Here is an 18,892-nt window from a genome sequence, read left to right as displayed (position 1 = left end):
ACGTCCATAGAATAAAGCCTGAAAGGGTTACATTATACTCTTATTCAATTAATGATTTTACAGTACAAATGAATCCTATTTATAGGGATGTGGAGAGAATACAAAAAGATATAATTGATAAAATCAAGTCAGTATTGAATGTTTTTTATTTGATTTTATCAATTACAATCCATACAAATATATTCTCATAATATCAAATCTCACACAATATATTATAATAGTGATATCATATACGTTAAGTACAACAAAATAAAATTCAGACTATAAAATAATTCATCAATTTTTAGTAGGAAAAATTGCAAAATAAATCCATGTGGTTTACCTAATTTGCAATTAACTCCATGTGGTATCAAAATGAACTCAAATGTTCCTGAGATTTGCTAAAAAAATAATTTAGTCCCTATAGTCAAATTAGGTCAACTGATTTAACGGATTCTATTAATATGACACACTTAAATAAGACATGTGTCATAATTTTATTGGCTTGTCACACTATTTGAATCTATTAAGTCAGTGGACATAATTTGACTGTATGGAGAAAATTGTTGTTGGCATAACACATGGACCTTTGAGTTTATTTTAATAACACACAAATCTAATTGCAAATCAGGTAAACCATATGGACTGATTTTGTATTTTTTTTTTCTTTTTTCTAATAAAATAGAGAGAATTTTGTCCTTGAAATTGCGAACAAGATTTTTTTCCCTAAAGTTGCACTCTTGACATGTACTCTTTTTTCCTATTTTACTATGTTCTGTATATATACTGATTGTCTATATATAAGCTCCGTATACATGACAGTTCCTTATATTTAAAATCGATGATAAAAATACTCCTCAAATATAAGTAATTCAATCCACTTTGTGTCAAATAATTCCATGTACATGAAGCCAGCACAGGCTGCACATGCATGTGAGATGTTCCCATCGAAGTTGTCATAAGTAGTGGTCTGGTCACCTCCGTTTTAGCTTGTCATCTGTTGTCCTAAGCACACTGTCAAGGGTTGCCACAAAAGTTTAGAATACAAGTGGCAAATGCAAAGAAAAAACCAAAGCAATGTGCTGATCAAAACGTGAAACAGTAGGGATTGAAGCAAGACAAAAGCCAGAAGCAACTCGTGAGCCGCAGCTTAACGAAGAAAAAAACTGCAGCAGAGTGGAATAACTATTCGTTATTCTCATTGGAATGATGTGCTACGGCTAACAAAATAATGATTATTCATTTTCATAATCATTTTATTTCACGGGTCTGTTCCGTAAACCAAACCAGCCATGTATGTTTTTCTACATTAGCTGGCATGATCAAAGTCATGATTTCCCTGCAACCATCAAGCTTTTTGGTTTTCTTCTTAGCAATCAGTGAATTTTGACATAAATTAAGGATTATTGCCTGTTATATTTAAAGGAAAAATTACTGCTAGTTTTTGAGGTTTTGACAAAGAGCTCTTTAAAGTTTAAAAAGTGACAATTAATCCCTCCATGTAGTATATATCCTTATGTAATAATAATAAATATCTCTCTATACAAATTCCAGTCCTTTTTCCGTCAAGGTCAATATGAAATTGCACATTGAACCTCAGAAAAATTAGGAGAAATTACACTTAATTACCTTCTAACCTTTAACCGTGGGAATGGGTGGTAACTGAAAGAGGTCGGTAGACATTGCAAATAGGTACTATGGTAATTTGAAGAAAGTAAGTTTAGTTTCCCCAAAAAATTTAAAATAAAATGGTGTTAGCTAGCTAGCATTAGAGGAGCCAAACTTCATCAAGCGGGCCAAAGGGGGTGGCTAAATCACCCCAAGGCTATGGGGAATGGCTCAGCCACCCCTTTATTGAATTTGGGGGGTGGTTGAACCACCCTCAATCGCTTTAATTTTGGGGATGGTTTGTCTGCCCCAATGCCAACTTTCATTTTTCTTTTGTTTTTAATTTTTTTAAGGATAAATGTATAATTTTATAATTGTACAAATGGAGTTATTTGCAATGTAGGCGTTTCACGTGCAGTGATTTATTACCTTTTAAACTCTAAAAAATAATTTGTCAAAAGGTCAAACCCTAGCTATGAACCACTTTAGCAATTTTTCTTTATTTGAAAAGGAAGGCTTTGACACTCTTGCCCCCCTATACAGGCAAAATGTCTAGCTCTCTCATCACCTTAATTAGCTTTTCGTTTTTGTAGATAAAACATCCACAAAACACATTGTTCGCCATAAAATATCATCTTACAATAAAGAGAATAATTTGTACCTCAGCCAAGTTGTGTACAACTACAAGTCAAATGTTTATATATATAAGAAAATAGAAGTTTAATTCATATTATTTATTTTGAGCTCACAAAATTCTAACAAATATATTTTAAAAATTTATTATTTTCTACGCATCAGATAAAACACTTACAAAATCATTCAATGCTTCAAGTACTAGAGAAGACCCCTCATCTTCTCCCCCTGGATCCTTGGTTGCTGCTCTTATTTGCCCTCCAATGATAGAAGCCTTCTTCTGCATCTCCTTCCCTTTGCCTTTCTTCTTGTCCATGACCAATTCTATCACCCTCATGATCACCTCCTTCCCCACAATATCACTCTGCACTCCCCTTGCCAACTCCTCACACACACCCATCTCCTCCATCAGCATCATCGAATTGTAAATCTGCTCAGCCCCCATCGGCAACCCAATAATTGGAACACCCTGGCTTAAGCTCTCCAATGCCGAGTTCCACCCGCAATGGCTTAAAAACGCTCCTGTAGATTCGTGTGACAAAATCTCCAACTGCGGTGCCCAGTTGTGTACCAATAAGCCTTGTTTGCTTTCAGTCATTCGCTTTTCGAACCCTTTCGGTAGCCATTCCTCCTTGAATTCACCTTTTATGTCGAAACCAGTAGGTGGCCGAAGGACCCAAATGAAAGGTTTTCCACTACCTGTTAGAATAAAAATTAAATGATTACATTAATTAATTTTTAAGAGTAATTTAACATATATATTAGAGAATGTCATGAGTTCAAACATGACTCCACAATTTACTCTTCATTTCAGTTAAATATTCTACGTGTTAGATCCCACCTATTAAGTAAGAGTCATAGGCCCACAGGTGAGGAAAGACCAAAAGTATAATTCTAAACAAAATTGCATAAAATATATTGTTTGGGAGTGCGTTTTTAAAAAATTATAATTTAAAAAGGTTAAAAAAAAAAAAATCTATGTTTTCAAATCTTAGGCAGTGGGTACATTTTAAAAAAACGCACAATTTTAAATTTTAAATTGCGATTTTAAAAACCAATATGTGATTTTACCAATTGCTTAATTGCGCCTTCAACAATCATTTTTACAAATCGAATATTTTAAAATCGTAAACCCAAACGGACAAAAAAAAAATGATTAAATTCAACAATTCATATAAATTAAGCTTTTGAAATAAGTGGCGATTTACCGTTACCTTCCAAACCTAAAGCTAACTCCATCATTTGGGAGGCACTGATAGTGTTCTGGGAACCGAACGAAATGTATAGAACGGAACTTGGACCTTGTAGATTGAGCCACTCAATGCATTTTTCTTGTGATATTCCAAGTTTCTTACCGGCACGTTGTTTAAATATATTGGAGCCAAAAGAAGAGGACGAGTACGGTTTCTTAAGCGCAGCCGGAGGAAGAAGAGGACCAATAGCCCGAACAGGAAGTTTGAGATATTTTCTAAGAACTTCCATTCCTAAAGGCTCAATTTCCTCAACAGTGTTACACAACCACCCATGAGAGCCTAAAGAGAGTGAAATTTGCAACCGCATAAACATAGACCACGCGTCCGTACCTGTTACAATATAAATGAAATGATTAAATTTTTTTAATCTGTTTTTTTTTAAAAAAATTATTTAACATGCTTTCAAAGAAAAGTTCATGAGTTGCAAGTTTGAATCCTCACTCTACAAACCATGTTGTGTTAAGGGGAATTGATCGAGAGTGTTAAAATATAAATTAGATTATCAAATTCATCCGTTCTTATTAAATTAAATAGTAATTTAACATACCGTTGGCAACTTTTGCTAATGGATTCAGTTGTGAGCAATGGAAGCGATGGCTATCAGGAAACCATGGCAGCTTGAAGAACTCTTTGTAATCTCTATGAAGATGTGGGAGATGCAGCCAGAAAGACATGTAAGCAGCAGTGCCATAAGCGCCACAAGTGGTGAAAGTAATGCTCACACTACCTACACTTTTGGCAACATTGACTGCCCATCCGAAGAACACATCGGATATTATACAAAGAGGCGGCCGGCCGCCGTCTTCTTGGTCCATGATATCATGGACTAGGCGGCGGAAAGGAGCTTCGAGTGTCACCGATGCATGGCAGAGGGTTGGCACGTTATGCGGAGACAAGTTCTCGGTATTCTCAGCGTTGGGTGGTAAACCGTGGTCGGTGCTGCAGAAAGGGAGCTCGGCGAGGTGGATGTTAGGCGAATCGGAGGAAATGGTGGATTTGAGGTATTGAATGTTGAGGGGGGTGCTTACAATGGTGATGGTGAAGCCCTTTGTTTGTTGGAGTTGCCTTGCTAGTGCGAGGAATGGGATGAGATGGCCATGAGCCAAGAAGGGTAGCAGTAGAATGTGCTGCCCACGAGAGCCCATTTTGATTCTTTTCACAATTAAGTTTGGGGTTTGTTCAAAGCGTGAGGGGAGGTAGAAATAGAATGTCTTTCACGCGTGTCTTGATTTCTTCAATCTTACCGAAATTCCTTAAGAAATTGTGAACTTAAAATGGAGAAATGTTATTTTAAGGTGAGAATTTTATTTTGTTATATTTAATGGTTTATATTATGGTAAAGTAATGAATATGTTGATATTATATATACGGTAAATAAAATAAAATAAAATCTTGGAAATAAAATAATTCATCAATCAAAATGCTTGCTACCTATTGAGAATAAACACTAATCAAGACTTCCGTGCCATCTAATGAGGATTTGACAAATCAACTTGGAACATTTTAAGCAAAATAAATCAAAACATGTTTTTTGTGGGAAATAGGAAAAGTGGGAAATAAGTTTTCTAGGTTTCAGGTTTTTGTTTATTTTGCTTAAGGCATTTTACGCTGATTTGTCAATCTTTTATTGGAAGGCACAAAAATTTTAATTTATGTCGAAACTTGATAGAAGTTATTCTCTCACCTATATTTACATCTTTACATTAAAAATTAATTAGCCCCCCTTCTATTAATCCATTTAATTTAGTTCATTTTTTATTTTCTGATTTCTTAATAAAGAAAGTAACATCGTCATGGTCATGACTGGATCAAATCTCTCAAGATTTTAGTTTGATTCATGGGTCCAAGTTTATTTTATTATTATTATTATTATTATTATTAAGCAATCAAAATTGACATGAGAGTGAGATGAGACTTTATTTACCAATTACCGCTATGTTTGACCATGGCCAAAAGTGGCTCCATACTATTTATTTAAAATTTAATTTTTAATTTTTTATCTTTTATATCATATTAATTATTTTTTATTATTATTCAAATAAAAAAATTAATACAAAACAATTTTTTTTTTTTTAACTTTTTATTTAAATAAGTTATTACTGTTTAAATAAATCGATTAGTTATGGATTTTAGAGAAAAACTTAAGCTTGTGTTTGTTTGTGGATAACGAGAATAAATTTCATATAAAAAACAGCTAATAGAATTATAATAATATACGAGCAAACCTCAACTAGTGGAATTGCTTTTGTTTTTTCATTTGAATATTAGGATTAATTAAGGATAAATTTCGTACAAATAATTGTCAATCAAGGAATTCTAATATAACGTGGGAATCATACACTTACCAATTGAGGCGCCGCATGAAACAATTTAATTTATTATTATTTTTTCTTTTAGAAATAATTTATTTTTCTCTTGGTTCTCCTCTCATCCTTCAGATTTTTAAAATTATTATTGGATTTATAAAGATAAGGAGAATGACCGAAAGAGAATGTATAACACCTCTCAACGTCTTTCTTAGAATGATCGGAAGCAACCCTTTTTTTTATTTAAATTCTCTTTGCTAGGCAGTGGCCACGTGGTTTAGTAGAGAGCATTACCATCCAGTACTACCTATTAATAAAACTTTAATTCTGGATTAAGAATTATGGCCCTTAATGCTGCTGTTCTTTTGCAAGATTAGGTTCAATGATGTAATCTTTCCGTTTGCCAACACCTCTCACATGCTATCTATGATTATAATAATAATACCCATCTTTTTGTTTTTGTTTTTTTATCAATGGTTGCATCCTAACTGACCTTGACAATAGTAACAATACCATCCATAGGAGCTTGCCAGCGGAGATCCCTCTTGTATTGTTGGCGAGAATTGACACTTTGAAAAGACCTCAACCATTAAGCTCTAAGACAATAAACACAAATTCCTAATGTTCGGCGCACATTTTTTTGAATCTTGCTACCACACATGCTCGATATAATCTTTGCAGTCGGACAACCCCACAAAAATTGTTTCGTAGTCTCTACGTCTATTCCACATACGGGACACAAAGGAATGAAAGGATTCTCAGTAGCTTTCTAGTAAATTGACTTTTAAAATTTATGATTCAAATTTAAGTTTCGGTTCACCTTCAAACAAGGGTGTTTTTGTCAATTTGGATTAAAACGCATTCAATTGAAATTCCACTTTTTTTTTTTTTTTTTCAAAAGCCTCAAATCTGGCATTTCCTATCCACAATTTTTGTTGAGATTATTTTTCCTATCAATTATTCTGTGATGTTCATCTACGTTTTTATTTTATTTTTGAACATTTATTTGTGTCGGCTCTTCTTGTCAGAAATTCAGAAATTGCTCAACATTATTTGCATGGGGATTGAACATCTGCGTACAAATCTGATCAAATTGTACGAAGCTGATTGACGTAGCTGATAGCACATGCATATTATAGCATGTGGGTGCTATTTTTATTACACCTGACATCTTCCTATGGAAGTATTAATTCGTCGTCACCTCCCTTGGGGTTTGTTTGGCAACGGACGCTTGTTGTTTAGTGGAACGAAATTATAGTAAAAAATAATTGATATGAGAAATAATGTTGGATGAGTAGTAAAAAGCTTTGGCAAACGGTGCCTTGCAACTTGTCATCAAGCTATGTGTTGAGCACATACAACAAAGATTTAATTTGTTATATTTATAACAGTAAAAAAAATTTATTTTTTATTTTTAAAGGTTTTGCCTTTCAAATAAAACTAATCGGTCGAGGGGATCCAAGTTTCCTAAGCACATGTATGTAATTCGGGTGAAGTAAAATAGCACGCCGGCAACTTTTTTTTTTTTTTTTTACATTAAAATGTTAAAAAAAAAAAAATTTCCTGCACGGTGTGCTAAGCATGCCATGTGCTCTAATCACGACTCATGTAATTCTCTTGTCTCATAGTATAAATGTGAATATCTTTTTCTTTCTTTTTTTTTTTTTTTTTTTTGTTTGGAGTCATTACATTGTTAGCGTACGTAGGTCAAGGGTAGCCACAAAAGTTTAGAATACTGGTGGCATGACAATGGCACGGAATAAAGTCAGCAATTGCTTGAATAGGGTTGTTCTGCATCACCCAAAGAATGGGAGATAAATGAGTATAATAAGCATCGATGGTCCTCTTCCAATCACTAATTGTTTAGATGGAGCACTTTTGTGGGTTCTACTTATAAGCCATTTTTTCCTATTACGCTCCATCATTATCCTCTTCCACCACCACCACAAACACCACCCACCATCAATTCCTTCCAACTGTAACCACTTCCCACCTCCTCAAACATGTCCGATATTTTAGTCCTATTACAATTTAGAGAAAAATATAAAAAGTCCCTCAAATTAACAATCGTTTTTTAAAGAGTCTCACAATGTTCAAAATGTGCTAAAATAACCAATCAAACAACCAAAGTGTGTCAAAAATGCCATATATTTTTTATATTCCAATAATACCCTTATTCTTTTAAAAACTAAAAATTTAATTTTTTGTTAAAAAAATAAAAAGAAAAAAAGGAAAGGGGCCGCTATATATATATATATATAAGAATGACACGTGTCACCATTTTATTGGTGTTGACGTCACATTTAACAGAATTCATCACATTTCTTAACGGAATTTGACTAAGGAACTAAATTGTTTTTTTGGGAATATCTCAAGAACCTTTGATTTTAATTTCATACGACATGAAGCGATTTGTTATTTAAACCAACTACAGTGACTAATTATTTATTTATTTCAAAATATATATAATTTTTTTTTTTTTTGTATTTATTCGCCTATTTTTTAATTATTTTATTTTTTAAAAGAATATATATATATATATATATATATATATATATATAGTGGTCTTTTTGATACATTTAGGTAGTTTGATGAGCAACTTTATTACCACAAACTGCTGTTAATTTGGAGGCCTTTTTTTCCCTACAATTTACTATAACTCAGTTTTAAAATCTCATTTTTCACTTCATTCATTCCGTTCAAAAATTGTAAATGGTTTTGGACAACAGAATGAAGTAAAAAAAAATAAAAATAAAAACTTTAAGAAGATATAAGTTGAATTTAAGAATGGAAAGAGTAAATTAAAATTGCGCAATTACCCACAAAATTAGTATAAAACTTTCCATTATTATTAGGTGACCAGGCCGTGGGTCATGTTGGGCCACAACTGATGTGGGATAACATCAATAATCTCTCCCTTACACATCAAGCCCTAGGTCGGAGCAGCGATAACCTATTTCTTCCGTGGACTGTTGAGCCGAGACTTGTTGGTAAACCTAGGCTCTGATATTAGTGTTAGGTGGTCTTGCGCCTATCCCAACCCTAAAAACTAGATCAAGAGATGAGGCTTTCCCTAACACTTATAAAATGACTACCGACTCCTTTTACAATCGATATGGGATAACCCGAACAAGTCAAATAGGACAAAAATGAGATATTTTCTTTAAAGGGTCATTTTAGATATTTCAATTTTATTCGTTTGATTTAACAGTTCATTTTGATGAGAGTGTTAAAATTGCAAACTTTTGAAAAATGATATCCTAAATTGACACATTTTAAAGTTTAAGAATATAATTGTAAAATTGATGAAAATATCAAGGGTGGCAGTTAATTTTCCCCCCAAAAAAAGATCTAATAGCTACTGGACCATATATTAATTATTTATTTATTCCAAAAGAATTCAGTTTGTGTTATATACTAAGATATGTTCATGATTGAAATTGAATGGAGAGTGAGAGAGATTATCCGCTCTACCTTTTGGAGAGATCGTGTCCTTTTTACGGTGAAACTCGTACTTTTTTTTTTTGGTCCAACAAGGCTGTCCTTATTCCGGTTGCTTGGTCCAACAAGGCTCCCATGACAAATTAAAAAACTATAATAATACATGAATTTTAACTTAATTTGATTATCTAGAAAATAATACACATGTATTTTTATTTTTTTTTAATTACAAAAGGGTAAAAAGTGGTGACCAACTATATAACTATTTTATTTAAGTGTGATCATTGTAGCACCTATTCGCTAAGAACTAATGACAACAAGGGCAAAAACGTTGAGAAATCGCATGCGTTTTCACAAGTCCAGTTAAATCATAATCGGATCCAATCCAACTAAGGTATTAATGGAACTCAAGGCAACTAACACCAATTAGACTAGTGTGAAGGATTCTCGTTGCGAAATTCAACCCCACATCCTAATGTGTGTCGAACTACCTAAAAATTTTCTTAAAACCACTTAGCTACCAAACCACAACCCCCCAACAACAACAAAAAAAAAAAAAAAAGCATGCCAACTGGAAAAAGGTTAGATGGGAGGGCCTCGTGGGCAGCCCATAATTCTAACATGAGGATAGTTGAATGATCCAGGCCCGCGAAAAAACTTTTAATCCAGCGACTCCCGAAAATATTCTTCGAGTTATTTTAAGAGACGTGATACAAAAAAACAAAAATTTGGGGATAAAAATTAATTTTTAGAAGTCCATATCATATAAATAATTAAAATTTAAAAGAAAATTTCAAAATTTTTATGACATTTTTAAAATTTTGAGGGGACTCGAGACCTCAAAGTTAAAAGCATTTTCAGCCGCTATCCTAAAACTGTTTCCCTTCCATACATATAGGAAAAATCTTAAAAAAATATTCACAAAAACTCACTTATAGTAGTTTTCTATAACATTCCACATGGTTTATTATAATTATAAAATGACATTCTCTTTCCTCTCACACTTTTCAATGCAAAATAAAAGAATATAAAAACAAAACAAAAATAAAACAAATAATATTTTAATGTTATAAAAAATTATAAAAAAAAGCTATTATGAAGTGTATTTAAATAAGAAAACAAAAAGTAGTTTGAATCATTAAACTTAAGAAAAATAATCGTGTAGCTACCGGGAATGCCGGTGGTCCAGCCCTGCATGGCTTCATATATCAAACATGCTCACAAAATATGTGTGAACAGTATAATTTCACAAATTATACTATTCACAAATTTGACATCAAATCAATACAAAAATAATAAATTAATATTAAAAGATTTAACTTAATTAATTAACTAAATTAAATTAAAATTAACTTATATAATTTTTTATTTATATTTCGATATAAACTTAATGATATTTAAAGCGGAAAATATTGACACTACTCACAAACAATCACAAATTAAGGGTGGTAGTTCAATGGCTCAAAGAAATTTTCAAGTGGTTAAGTAAATACTAGGGTGTGGGTTCAAATCTCCGTAATGAAGAATCTCCATGCCTAATTAGTATAAACCACTTTAGTTCCTATTGATGTCCTGATAAGGTAGACAGTTAAATTATGGTTCGACTGGTCTAAAGGATACACTTGCGGTTTCCACTGTTTAGGTCCCTCATGAGTAGTCCCCCTCGAGTTGGTGCTATTATTGTCATGCTCAGCTATAATAGCTACAATTAGTTTCACCCTCTAACCTTTTATGAAGAAAAAAAAAAAAAAAACAAAAAACAAAAAAAGAAAAAGGAAAAAACCCATAAACTAACGTTTACCTTACGGTTGTTAACGTGATTCCTAGATTGAGAGCCTCCGACCTTAAACCCCCTCCTCTGATCTCCAAAAACCCTATCTGAGAAAAATTCACGCTTTCACTCGCACTCTCAAATGGCTTGCTTAATCCGAACCGCCCGAAGAACCCTTATTCATGGGCTTCACCGCCACCAAATTTCTCTCCAATCGCGGAATGCCATCTCAGCTTTTCTCCTCCAAGCCAGGCCCTTTGCTTCCGAGCCAGTTGCCAAATCGCCCTTCGAAGCCAACATCCTCAGAATCCTCCGCACCGAGATCGAGTACCAGTCCGAGTACGCCCCTCCCCATCAGGTTCGTTCGTGTGCCTTTTTTCAAATTCTTAGCCTCTTTTTGGTTTCCAAGAAAATGGAGGAAAAGACGTGGGAAAATATGCATTTCAATTATTATTTTCAATCGCTTTTGAGCTATTCTAAAGCGTTTCTGATCCCTGCATTTTCCCATTTATTGCTTTAGTTCCGAAATTAGTAAGAGAAAAGAATAACATCAAATTCAAATTCAAATTATTTTGTGTAATGTTTCCCCAACAACCCCGGCGAGGGGAACTTAAGACAAACCAGATATTCAATTTGTCTTAAGTTCTTCTTTATCTTTATGTTTCTTTGATTTCATAGTCTCTGTTTGGTTCCCTAGAAAATGCAGGAAAAGTGGTGGCAATATGCTTTTCAATTTTTATTCTTAATTGCTCTTGAGTTATTCTTATGTTTCATTTTCCTATATATTTCTTTGTTTCCATTTTTTAAAATAAATAAAATGGCTTTTGATATCTCTTAAATTCAATTATAATTATATTTTTTTGGTAATGTTTTATATAGCCTGTAACGAAATTCAATTCGTTTATGGTGGAAGATCGACCGGGTGAGCAGTGGATCACGATGAAAGGGAAATTTGGAGATGCTGAGAGTATCAAAATAGAGGCCACTATGTTTGATGGGTGCGAACCTGTTCCTAAGCTTGGAGATGACAGCTCTGGGGTAGATATGCGCCTTCACCTTAGCTTGCTTGTTGATATCTCCAGGGACGATGGCGGTGATGAATTGGAGTTTTTGTGCTCTGCTTGGCCGGATTTGTTGGAGGTTCAGAAAGTTTATATACTTAGGCGTGATGGAATGCTGGCTAGGCCTTACATGGGACCTGATTTTAGGTAGGATAATTATAGACATTGTTTGTTCATTTATCAGTTGGAAATTTTTTGTCTGGTTTGACCTCACATTGGCAAGATTAGGACTGAATTTTGTAGAATCTTAAAAACTCATGTTTTCTTCTAGAGCTTATATGGGTGTTTTAAGTTTTGGGGCTTTTGGATTGGCGGTGGCTTTGTGTGACTCGTGTTTGTTGTTTACAGGAAATTTGATGCTAAGATTCAGAATGCACTAAAGGAGTATTTAGAGGCAAGGGGGGTAAACCATGAACTCTCTGTTTTCTTGCATGAATATATGATGAACAAGGATAGAACTGAACTTATCCAATGGTTCAGAGATGTCGAGACTTTTGTGGAAAAATAGAAAAGAGTATGCTTTTTTACTGCATGTGTGAGATTCATCACCAAGTTTGTTGTTTTGAATTTGGTTGGAATGAAGTCTCTGCTGTAGGTATTCAGTTTTGATGATTTGTATGTAGAATGAGTTAGCAAATTTGAGGTTTATGCAGCATGTAGCAACTCAAAACTGAAATGTGAAATTGGAACTAGCAACTATTTATGTTCGGCTTCAAGATGCTCATCATTTGTATATTTACGTATAGAAAATTATAGGACTTGAGAATTGGTGAAATCATGGATTCTTTGTACATGGGTAGTGTCTCCTCTAGCACTTTGTAATGTACCTATAGAGAAATGAAGGTATGCAGTCTTCTTGTTTTTACTACTTGTTTTCATCAAATGAAGAAGTATGGCCTTATGCATATAGAGTCTTACCAATTCCCACTAATCTGTCTGAACCACTTGTGGTAGTTTAATGGGTATCGGTATGGTTCTTGTATTGGTTTATCCCAATTTTAACTTCAATTATGCTTGACGCTATTATGATAAAATTGCTTGAGTATCCGTATTTATCGAAGAAAGAAGTAGAGCACAATAAATACAGATTGGGCGAGGAAGAAAGATTTTGATTGCAAGTATAGTGCCAAGTGTAAGGTTGTGAGGTAATATTTAGAACATATTGGCATGAACTTTAGCTGAAATTAATAATGTAAACACGGTTTCTTTTCATTATATTGTTCGTTCTATCACCGGTAATTCCCAGTGTCTCATTAGTTTTGTCGTCATTCTTACACAAATTATGTCATCTCTCGTAGAAGACGAAAGTTAAGGCATCTTTAAGATAAATCCTTTCTATGTGCCATATCCAGTGCCTTTGGTGATTCTGACCTCTGGATCTCGGTTATAATCTCAATGCTAATGCTACTGATTTTCATATGAACAGAATTTGGCATATAACATGTGCTACAAAGCAGCCGCATATTTACTTTCTCAAACTTGATTTGATCCCATGCTTGGTGTTCTTATGAAAGCATTATTAGAATGTTGTTTACTGGTGAAGATAAAGTAACAGAGAAATCTTTCATTGGTTTAAGTGCATGTGGACAAGGCCTTCATAGGTGCAGAACCATGGTATTTGTTTGCTGCTATTATTTCCACAAAAATTCCCCGAATATCTATTTCAATCTGTTTGATAATTTATGTTTGTTGAAATAGTTTCTATAACAATTGTATTTCTACCCATATTTAGAGTTGCTATACTCTGTTTTGTAAAAATGTGATTTTGGCTTCTAAATCATGTGTCAAATTTCAATTTCATCCCTAAGCTACTACCTATTGTTTCAATTTAGTTTTTGAAGCTTGAAAGACATTTTAATGTTATCATATCCCTGCCTTGTCACTATGCGAATGATAATTGTTGATTTGAACGACGGTTTTTGTGTATGTATAGTATCTTAAATGCTGACATGACATGTTAGCTCACGTTTTGGCCTTCTTACAAAACTTTAAGAACTAAATTGACTTTTTATTTTTATAGATGAGATAACAAAGAACGACCAACAAAGAAACGAGAAATTACAGGGAAATAAAGAAACAAATACAAAAGCAACAACAACAAAACTACAATTTATACTTTAACAATCAACGAGTGTTGTGAGTATTGTTGAAGGCATTTCTATTAAACTTAGTCCCTCACCAGCTTCTGAAGAAGCTTAGGAGACCAAGTGCAACTGAAATAACAGTCAGGGAATTTTCTTCAAGAACTAGGTGGCAAATAACGTCAAGAACAGATTTGTTGAATTGGATGTTCTGAAGTAGAGGTGCCCAACGAATGAAGCTCAAAGGACATCTCTTTATGTTGTCGTGTCTCCACTGTAAAATGAGGGGCACATGTCTGAGTGGAGACTGTTGGTGATGGAAGGAAAAAAAAAAAAAAAAAAACATAGATTTGTAGCTCCGGTGGCAGTGTATCTGTGTATGACAGATCTAGGTTTGAGAAACCTAGATTTGGGTGTGAGAAACCCAAATCTATCATCCAAGGGAGGCGCGTGAGGTGTTAAGGGCGGAGGTGGGGCGAGGGCGAGGTGGCAGTGGATGGAGAACCTTTGATCTAGCTTACGAACCAAAGAAAAGAAAATGGTAAAAATGACGAGCAAGAGAAGAGAGCAGGTGGAGGAAAGGGTTGAGGGGGGGTGGGGTAAAGGAGGAAATGGCTATTTTCTCTTCTCTAGATGCTCACACTGGGAGCAGTGGGAACTCTCACCGGAGGAGAAGGTGTTTTTAGCTAGTACCACCTCCTTGATAGTTCAAGGACAATGTTGAAAGACCAATTTTTCCTATTATAGGGTTGAGTGGTTACTTTCAGCAAGGCTGTCATATGGTGAATGCTTTATGCTCTTCATAATTTTTTTTTTTTTTTGACATGTCCGCACAAAGGAACTGTGATTCGAACTAGTGACCTTCGTTTCATGAAGCATGAGAAATGTCTATTTTCTCTTCCCTAGACACTCACACGGGGAGCAGTGGGAACTCTCACCGAGGGAGAAGGTGTTTTTAGCTAGTACCATCTCCTTGATAGTTGAAAGGACAATGTTGAAAGACCAATTTTTCCTATTAAAGGGTTGAGTGGTTACTTTCAGCAAGGCCGTCATATGGTAAATGTTTAATGCTATTCATTTTTTTTTTGACATGTCCGCATAAGGGGATTGAGATTCGAATTAGTGATATTCGCTTCATGAGGCACAGTCTCCAGTCGATTGAACTACTCCTTGGAAACTATGCTTTTCATAAATTACTTATGACAGAATATCATCTTCAAATCCAGATCTTTTATTATTTTCTATCCAAAGAGAAGATGGTACAGATAATAACAAGGGATTGTGAAAGTGGTTCCCCTCACAGAGGGCCCTACATATGGGTCTTTGCTTAATACCATAGATGTTGGATATCACCTATTAACCCCATAGTAACATGAGTATATCATAATTTGAAACCAAGTATTGGGCAAGCAAAAAGAGTATGTTTACCATTCATTCACCTGGTATGATGATAGTTCTACATGACAATTGTTATTTTTGTTCCTAAATTTCACCTATGGTGTGATTAATAATTGTATCCTTAGAACACCCTACCTAATTTTCCTTCAAGGCTTGGTTTGTTTTATCTTCTTTTTCTGGTGGTATCGGCATGGCAGTCTAGGAGGGGTGGGTTATTGGGTTCAACTCTTCCAATGGTTCTTATTTTCCATCGCCATAAGCAGCCAATCAACCATATGAGATTTATTAAAAAATTATTATTTTTTATTATGTTCATAAAATAAGAGCATAAAAATGAATAAAAAAATGAAAGAGCTGAAGAAGGATGAAAAAGAGCACAAAGGAAAAAAAGAGTCGAGAATGGTGGTTGCAAAAGGGTGGAGTAGAAGTACCCACATGCATACACGACCTTCAGCAATCTAACCTCTCGTAAAGTGAGTGGAGGAAATGTTTCCCATTCTTTTTCACCGTCATTGCAAGAGGGAGGAGATCGTGAAAGCACCCTACACCATCCACCCACTTAAAGAGTGGGCGAGCCAAGGAGAGATGCCATTTTCTTGCAGACCTTTGCACTCGTGACTAAAATATGCACTTAATTGGAAAAATTAAAAAGAAATTCGTTTTTTAAATTGAAATTGCTTAAAACCTTAAGAAATAAATTTAAAATTTTCTAAAAAAAAAAAAGAAAAAAAAAGAAGAAGAAGAAGGAGGGGTCATATTACAAGACAGCGACACAAAAATCACCCTTGTGGGAGTGGTAGGTTTCAAAGAAGTGTACCCGCACACGAAAACAACATATACTAAAAGAAATCATGTACAATGTGATGCAATGTTGACTGAGTCTTAGATTGGATTACAATGCAACAAAATCTTTCCTAGATTTTGTTATACATGATGAAAGTGACACAATACACGATCCTCGATAAAGGACAAAAATACTCTTCACTTGTGGAGATATAATAGTGGAGCAAGTCTTTATCTAACTTTGTATGTGTTGCCATGAAAACAATTTCTATAATTAAATCTAAGAATTATGTTCATAAAGTTATCCAACTCATTGGCTTCACATCCTATGTAATCTTGTTGTTATTGGCCTTTTGGCATTCCTAAAAGCTTTTTTCAATAGAGTTGGAACTTCATGTGAACTCGATTTGATTGGCCTTCTTAAAGTTTAATATTCTAATCTTGTTGTAGCCAAAATGATAGTGCCAAGCTTATCCTGACTCAGGCCTTTATTTTGATAGATAAATATACTCGAACCGAAAGTTTTTACAAGACTACAAAGGCTAGTGCAAATGAATAGAATAGAGAAATAGACTATAGAACTCAACTAGCTCAGATAGCTCAATTAGGTGTGAACACTTAACAGTTAATTAAAGGATGTCAGTATTATAGCACTAAGAATAGTTATTCCACGATTTCAATATGACTTAACGATGTGATTTCAGGCACAAAACCTAGCAAATGCCATAATTCACTAGTGAACACTCTACATAAGAGAAGGTTATACCCCTCCGGATGCAACTTATATCCATTCCAATACACAAATCTTGAGAAGACCATAGCTCCCCAGAACATCGTACTTTTCCTTTGCTAACTTAATCATCAGATAATTTTTTATTCCACCTTGGTTGAGACTCAATTTTTTGGATTGATATAGGCAGAGTACTATCAATATTTGGTACAATATAGTTGAGCTATAGAAGTAAGCTCTCTCTCAATTTTGATTCGTTGAACATGGAAATGTTGGAGAAATTATAACCATTTTTAGTATACTGGATCCGAATCCTTAATAATTTGCTGCAACAATCTAGGCAGCAAAATTGATGATGCAATCTTAAATTGACAAAGTATATTCTCATCAATACACACACAAAAAAAAAAAAAATCCAAGTTCAATAAATGTATCTTGCTTCGAAAAATAGAATACACCAAATGTATCTTAAAGATTAAAAAAATAATAATTATTATCCTTTCAGTAGCAAATCTCTACACTATATTACTGCAATTGGTGAAAAGAAAATTTGAACAAACAAGAGTGAAGATTAAAAAAAGATAATAAAGATGGGATTCAGGGCAATTTGCTGGGCAGATTGCTAACAATTAGCAATCTGGACAATAACTATGAGACAGCCTTTACAACGTTGACCTTCTTGCTCGTATAAATGGGTTTTATAGATACTTTCTAGCAATTCGAACGATAAAATTGCTGAAAATTTCTATCAAAGCTTGAGGGACAAGTCAAGCTTCTTCATCTGCTCTTGGTTAGTCTTGTAAACAGCACTAGCTGGCAACCAGAATCCACCAAGTTGAGCATCTGCTGGAGAACCATTCATCGTTCTTACCAAATCAAATCTACCAACTCCTGGTTGTTGGTTGATGAGGGATCTTGATGAGGCTCGAGGTGCATAGAACCCTGCAGAATATGATTTGTGAGATGGCTTCTGGATCACTGAATGCACCTGAATTCCAAGGGATCTGTTGTAAGCCCCATGAAGAGGAAGAGATGCCACACTTGAATAGTGCTGCTGCTGCTGCTGCTGGTGGTGGTGGTGGAGGAAAGGGTGCCCAAAAGCTGCTGCAGAAGCCAGAAATTGTGCCTCTATCTTTTGGCCTCTCTTTGCCAGAGTCCTCTCTCTTTTGTGGGCATTTTGGTGCCCTCCAAGTGCTTGTGAGCTGTAGAATTTTCTTTGACAGAAGTTGCATGAAAATACTCGCGGCTCAGCGGCAGAAGAAGCTTGTGGGGTTTCTGGGATTTCTTCTGGGGTTTGAGATGAATCCGCCTCCAAGCAACCAATGAGATTGAGCTCACTGGAGAGATTTAGATCTAACATGTCTTTTTGATCTCCTTCATCTTCTTCTTCAACAACAACCTGCTTGTTTTCTTCCCTGTTTTGCAGTGGTGTGTTTGGAAATGGGGGATTCTCTGGAGCATAAGGGAAGATGCTCTGAGTACTATTAGAAAGACAGGGCTCACTCTCTGATGGTTCCATTGCAGAATACATCTTTTTTCTTGGTGGATTATGAAAAAAACACAAAAGGATAAAAGGTCCTTCATGGGAAAGTAAATGCTTTGTGCTATATATTCCACAAGGATACACTGTTCCACAAAGTTTTAAATAGTGAAAAGTTGAGACGTATGCTGGTAGATCAGTTGTTCTCGCACACTTTGTTTGAAAAACTCCACCATGCACTTGATAACTATCCAGTAAGGACCCTTTTAAGTCTTATTCTATAAATCAACAAGGAGCAGTTATATAAGTCAATTCTAATCTGTGCAATTTGATTAAACGGGCAACACTTGTCAACCATAACCTGCTAA

The 18,892-nt window shown here is 34.6% G+C and overlaps 3 protein-coding genes across 4 annotated transcripts; 1 reads left to right on the top strand and 2 right to left on the bottom strand.

The window, feature by feature from the left end:
- Positions 1-924: 924 nt before the first annotated feature.
- LOC132190537 (crocetin glucosyltransferase 3-like) lies at positions 925-4,623 on the bottom strand. 2 transcript variants are annotated; one of them, XM_059605557.1, is made up of 4 exons: positions 4,021-4,623; positions 3,435-3,803; positions 2,399-2,919; positions 925-993 (listed from the first exon to the last, which is right to left on the bottom strand). In XM_059605557.1, exons 1-4 carry the CDS (start codon positions 4,616-4,618, stop codon positions 985-987), a joined length of 1,497 nt encoding a protein of 498 aa, XP_059461540.1. In that variant the 5' UTR covers positions 4,619-4,623; the 3' UTR covers positions 925-984. The 2 variants fall into 2 exon arrangements, with proteins under 2 accessions (XP_059461540.1, XP_059461539.1); XM_059605556.1 differs by lacking the exon at positions 925-993 and having other exon boundaries at positions 2,375-2,919.
- Positions 4,624-11,041: 6,418 nt separating this feature from the next.
- On the top strand, positions 11,042-12,916 carry LOC132190302 (uncharacterized protein At2g39795, mitochondrial). The gene is made up of 3 exons (XM_059605249.1): positions 11,042-11,349; positions 11,871-12,199; positions 12,401-12,916. Exons 1-3 carry the CDS (start codon positions 11,134-11,136, stop codon positions 12,558-12,560), a joined length of 705 nt encoding a protein of 234 aa, XP_059461232.1. The 5' UTR covers positions 11,042-11,133; the 3' UTR covers positions 12,561-12,916.
- Positions 12,917-17,519: 4,603 nt separating this feature from the next.
- Positions 17,520-18,718, bottom strand: LOC132190249 (zinc finger protein 1-like). The gene has a single exon (XM_059605182.1). The coding sequence runs from the start codon at positions 18,573-18,575 to the stop codon at positions 17,793-17,795; it is 783 nt and encodes a 260-aa protein (XP_059461165.1). The 5' UTR covers positions 18,576-18,718; the 3' UTR covers positions 17,520-17,792.
- Positions 18,719-18,892: the final 174 nt, after the last annotated feature.

This window comes from Corylus avellana, chromosome ca8 (assembly GCF_901000735.1).
Source record: "Corylus avellana chromosome ca8, CavTom2PMs-1.0".
Lineage (NCBI taxonomy): Eukaryota > Viridiplantae > Streptophyta > Magnoliopsida > Fagales > Betulaceae > Corylus > Corylus avellana.
The sequence above is the reverse complement of the archived record's forward strand: the minus strand, read 5'-3'. Positions and strand labels throughout refer to the sequence as shown.

Excerpts from the sequence above, each read along its gene's own strand:
- LOC132190537 (XM_059605556.1), bottom strand. The coding sequence starts at position 4,618 with ATGGGCTCTCGTGGGCAGCACATTCTACTGCTACCCTTCTTGGCTCAT. Across the intron at positions 3,804-4,020 it reads ATTAGCAAAAGTTGCCAACG|GTACGGACGCGTGGTCTATG; the intron begins GTATGTTAAATT and ends ATATTGTAACAG. Across the intron at positions 2,920-3,434 it reads GTTAGCTTTAGGTTTGGAAG|GTAGTGGAAAACCTTTCATT; the intron begins GTAACGGTAAAT and ends TTATTCTAACAG.
- LOC132190249 (XM_059605182.1), bottom strand. The coding sequence starts at position 18,575 with ATGTATTCTGCAATGGAACCATCAGAGAGTGAGCCCTGTCTTTCTAAT.
- LOC132190302 (XM_059605249.1), top strand. The coding sequence starts at position 11,134 with ATGGCTTGCTTAATCCGAACCGCCCGAAGAACCCTTATTCATGGGCTT. Across the intron at positions 11,350-11,870 it reads AGTACGCCCCTCCCCATCAG|CCTGTAACGAAATTCAATTC; the intron begins GTTCGTTCGTGT and ends TGTTTTATATAG. Across the intron at positions 12,200-12,400 it reads TACATGGGACCTGATTTTAG|GAAATTTGATGCTAAGATTC; the intron begins GTAGGATAATTA and ends TGTTGTTTACAG.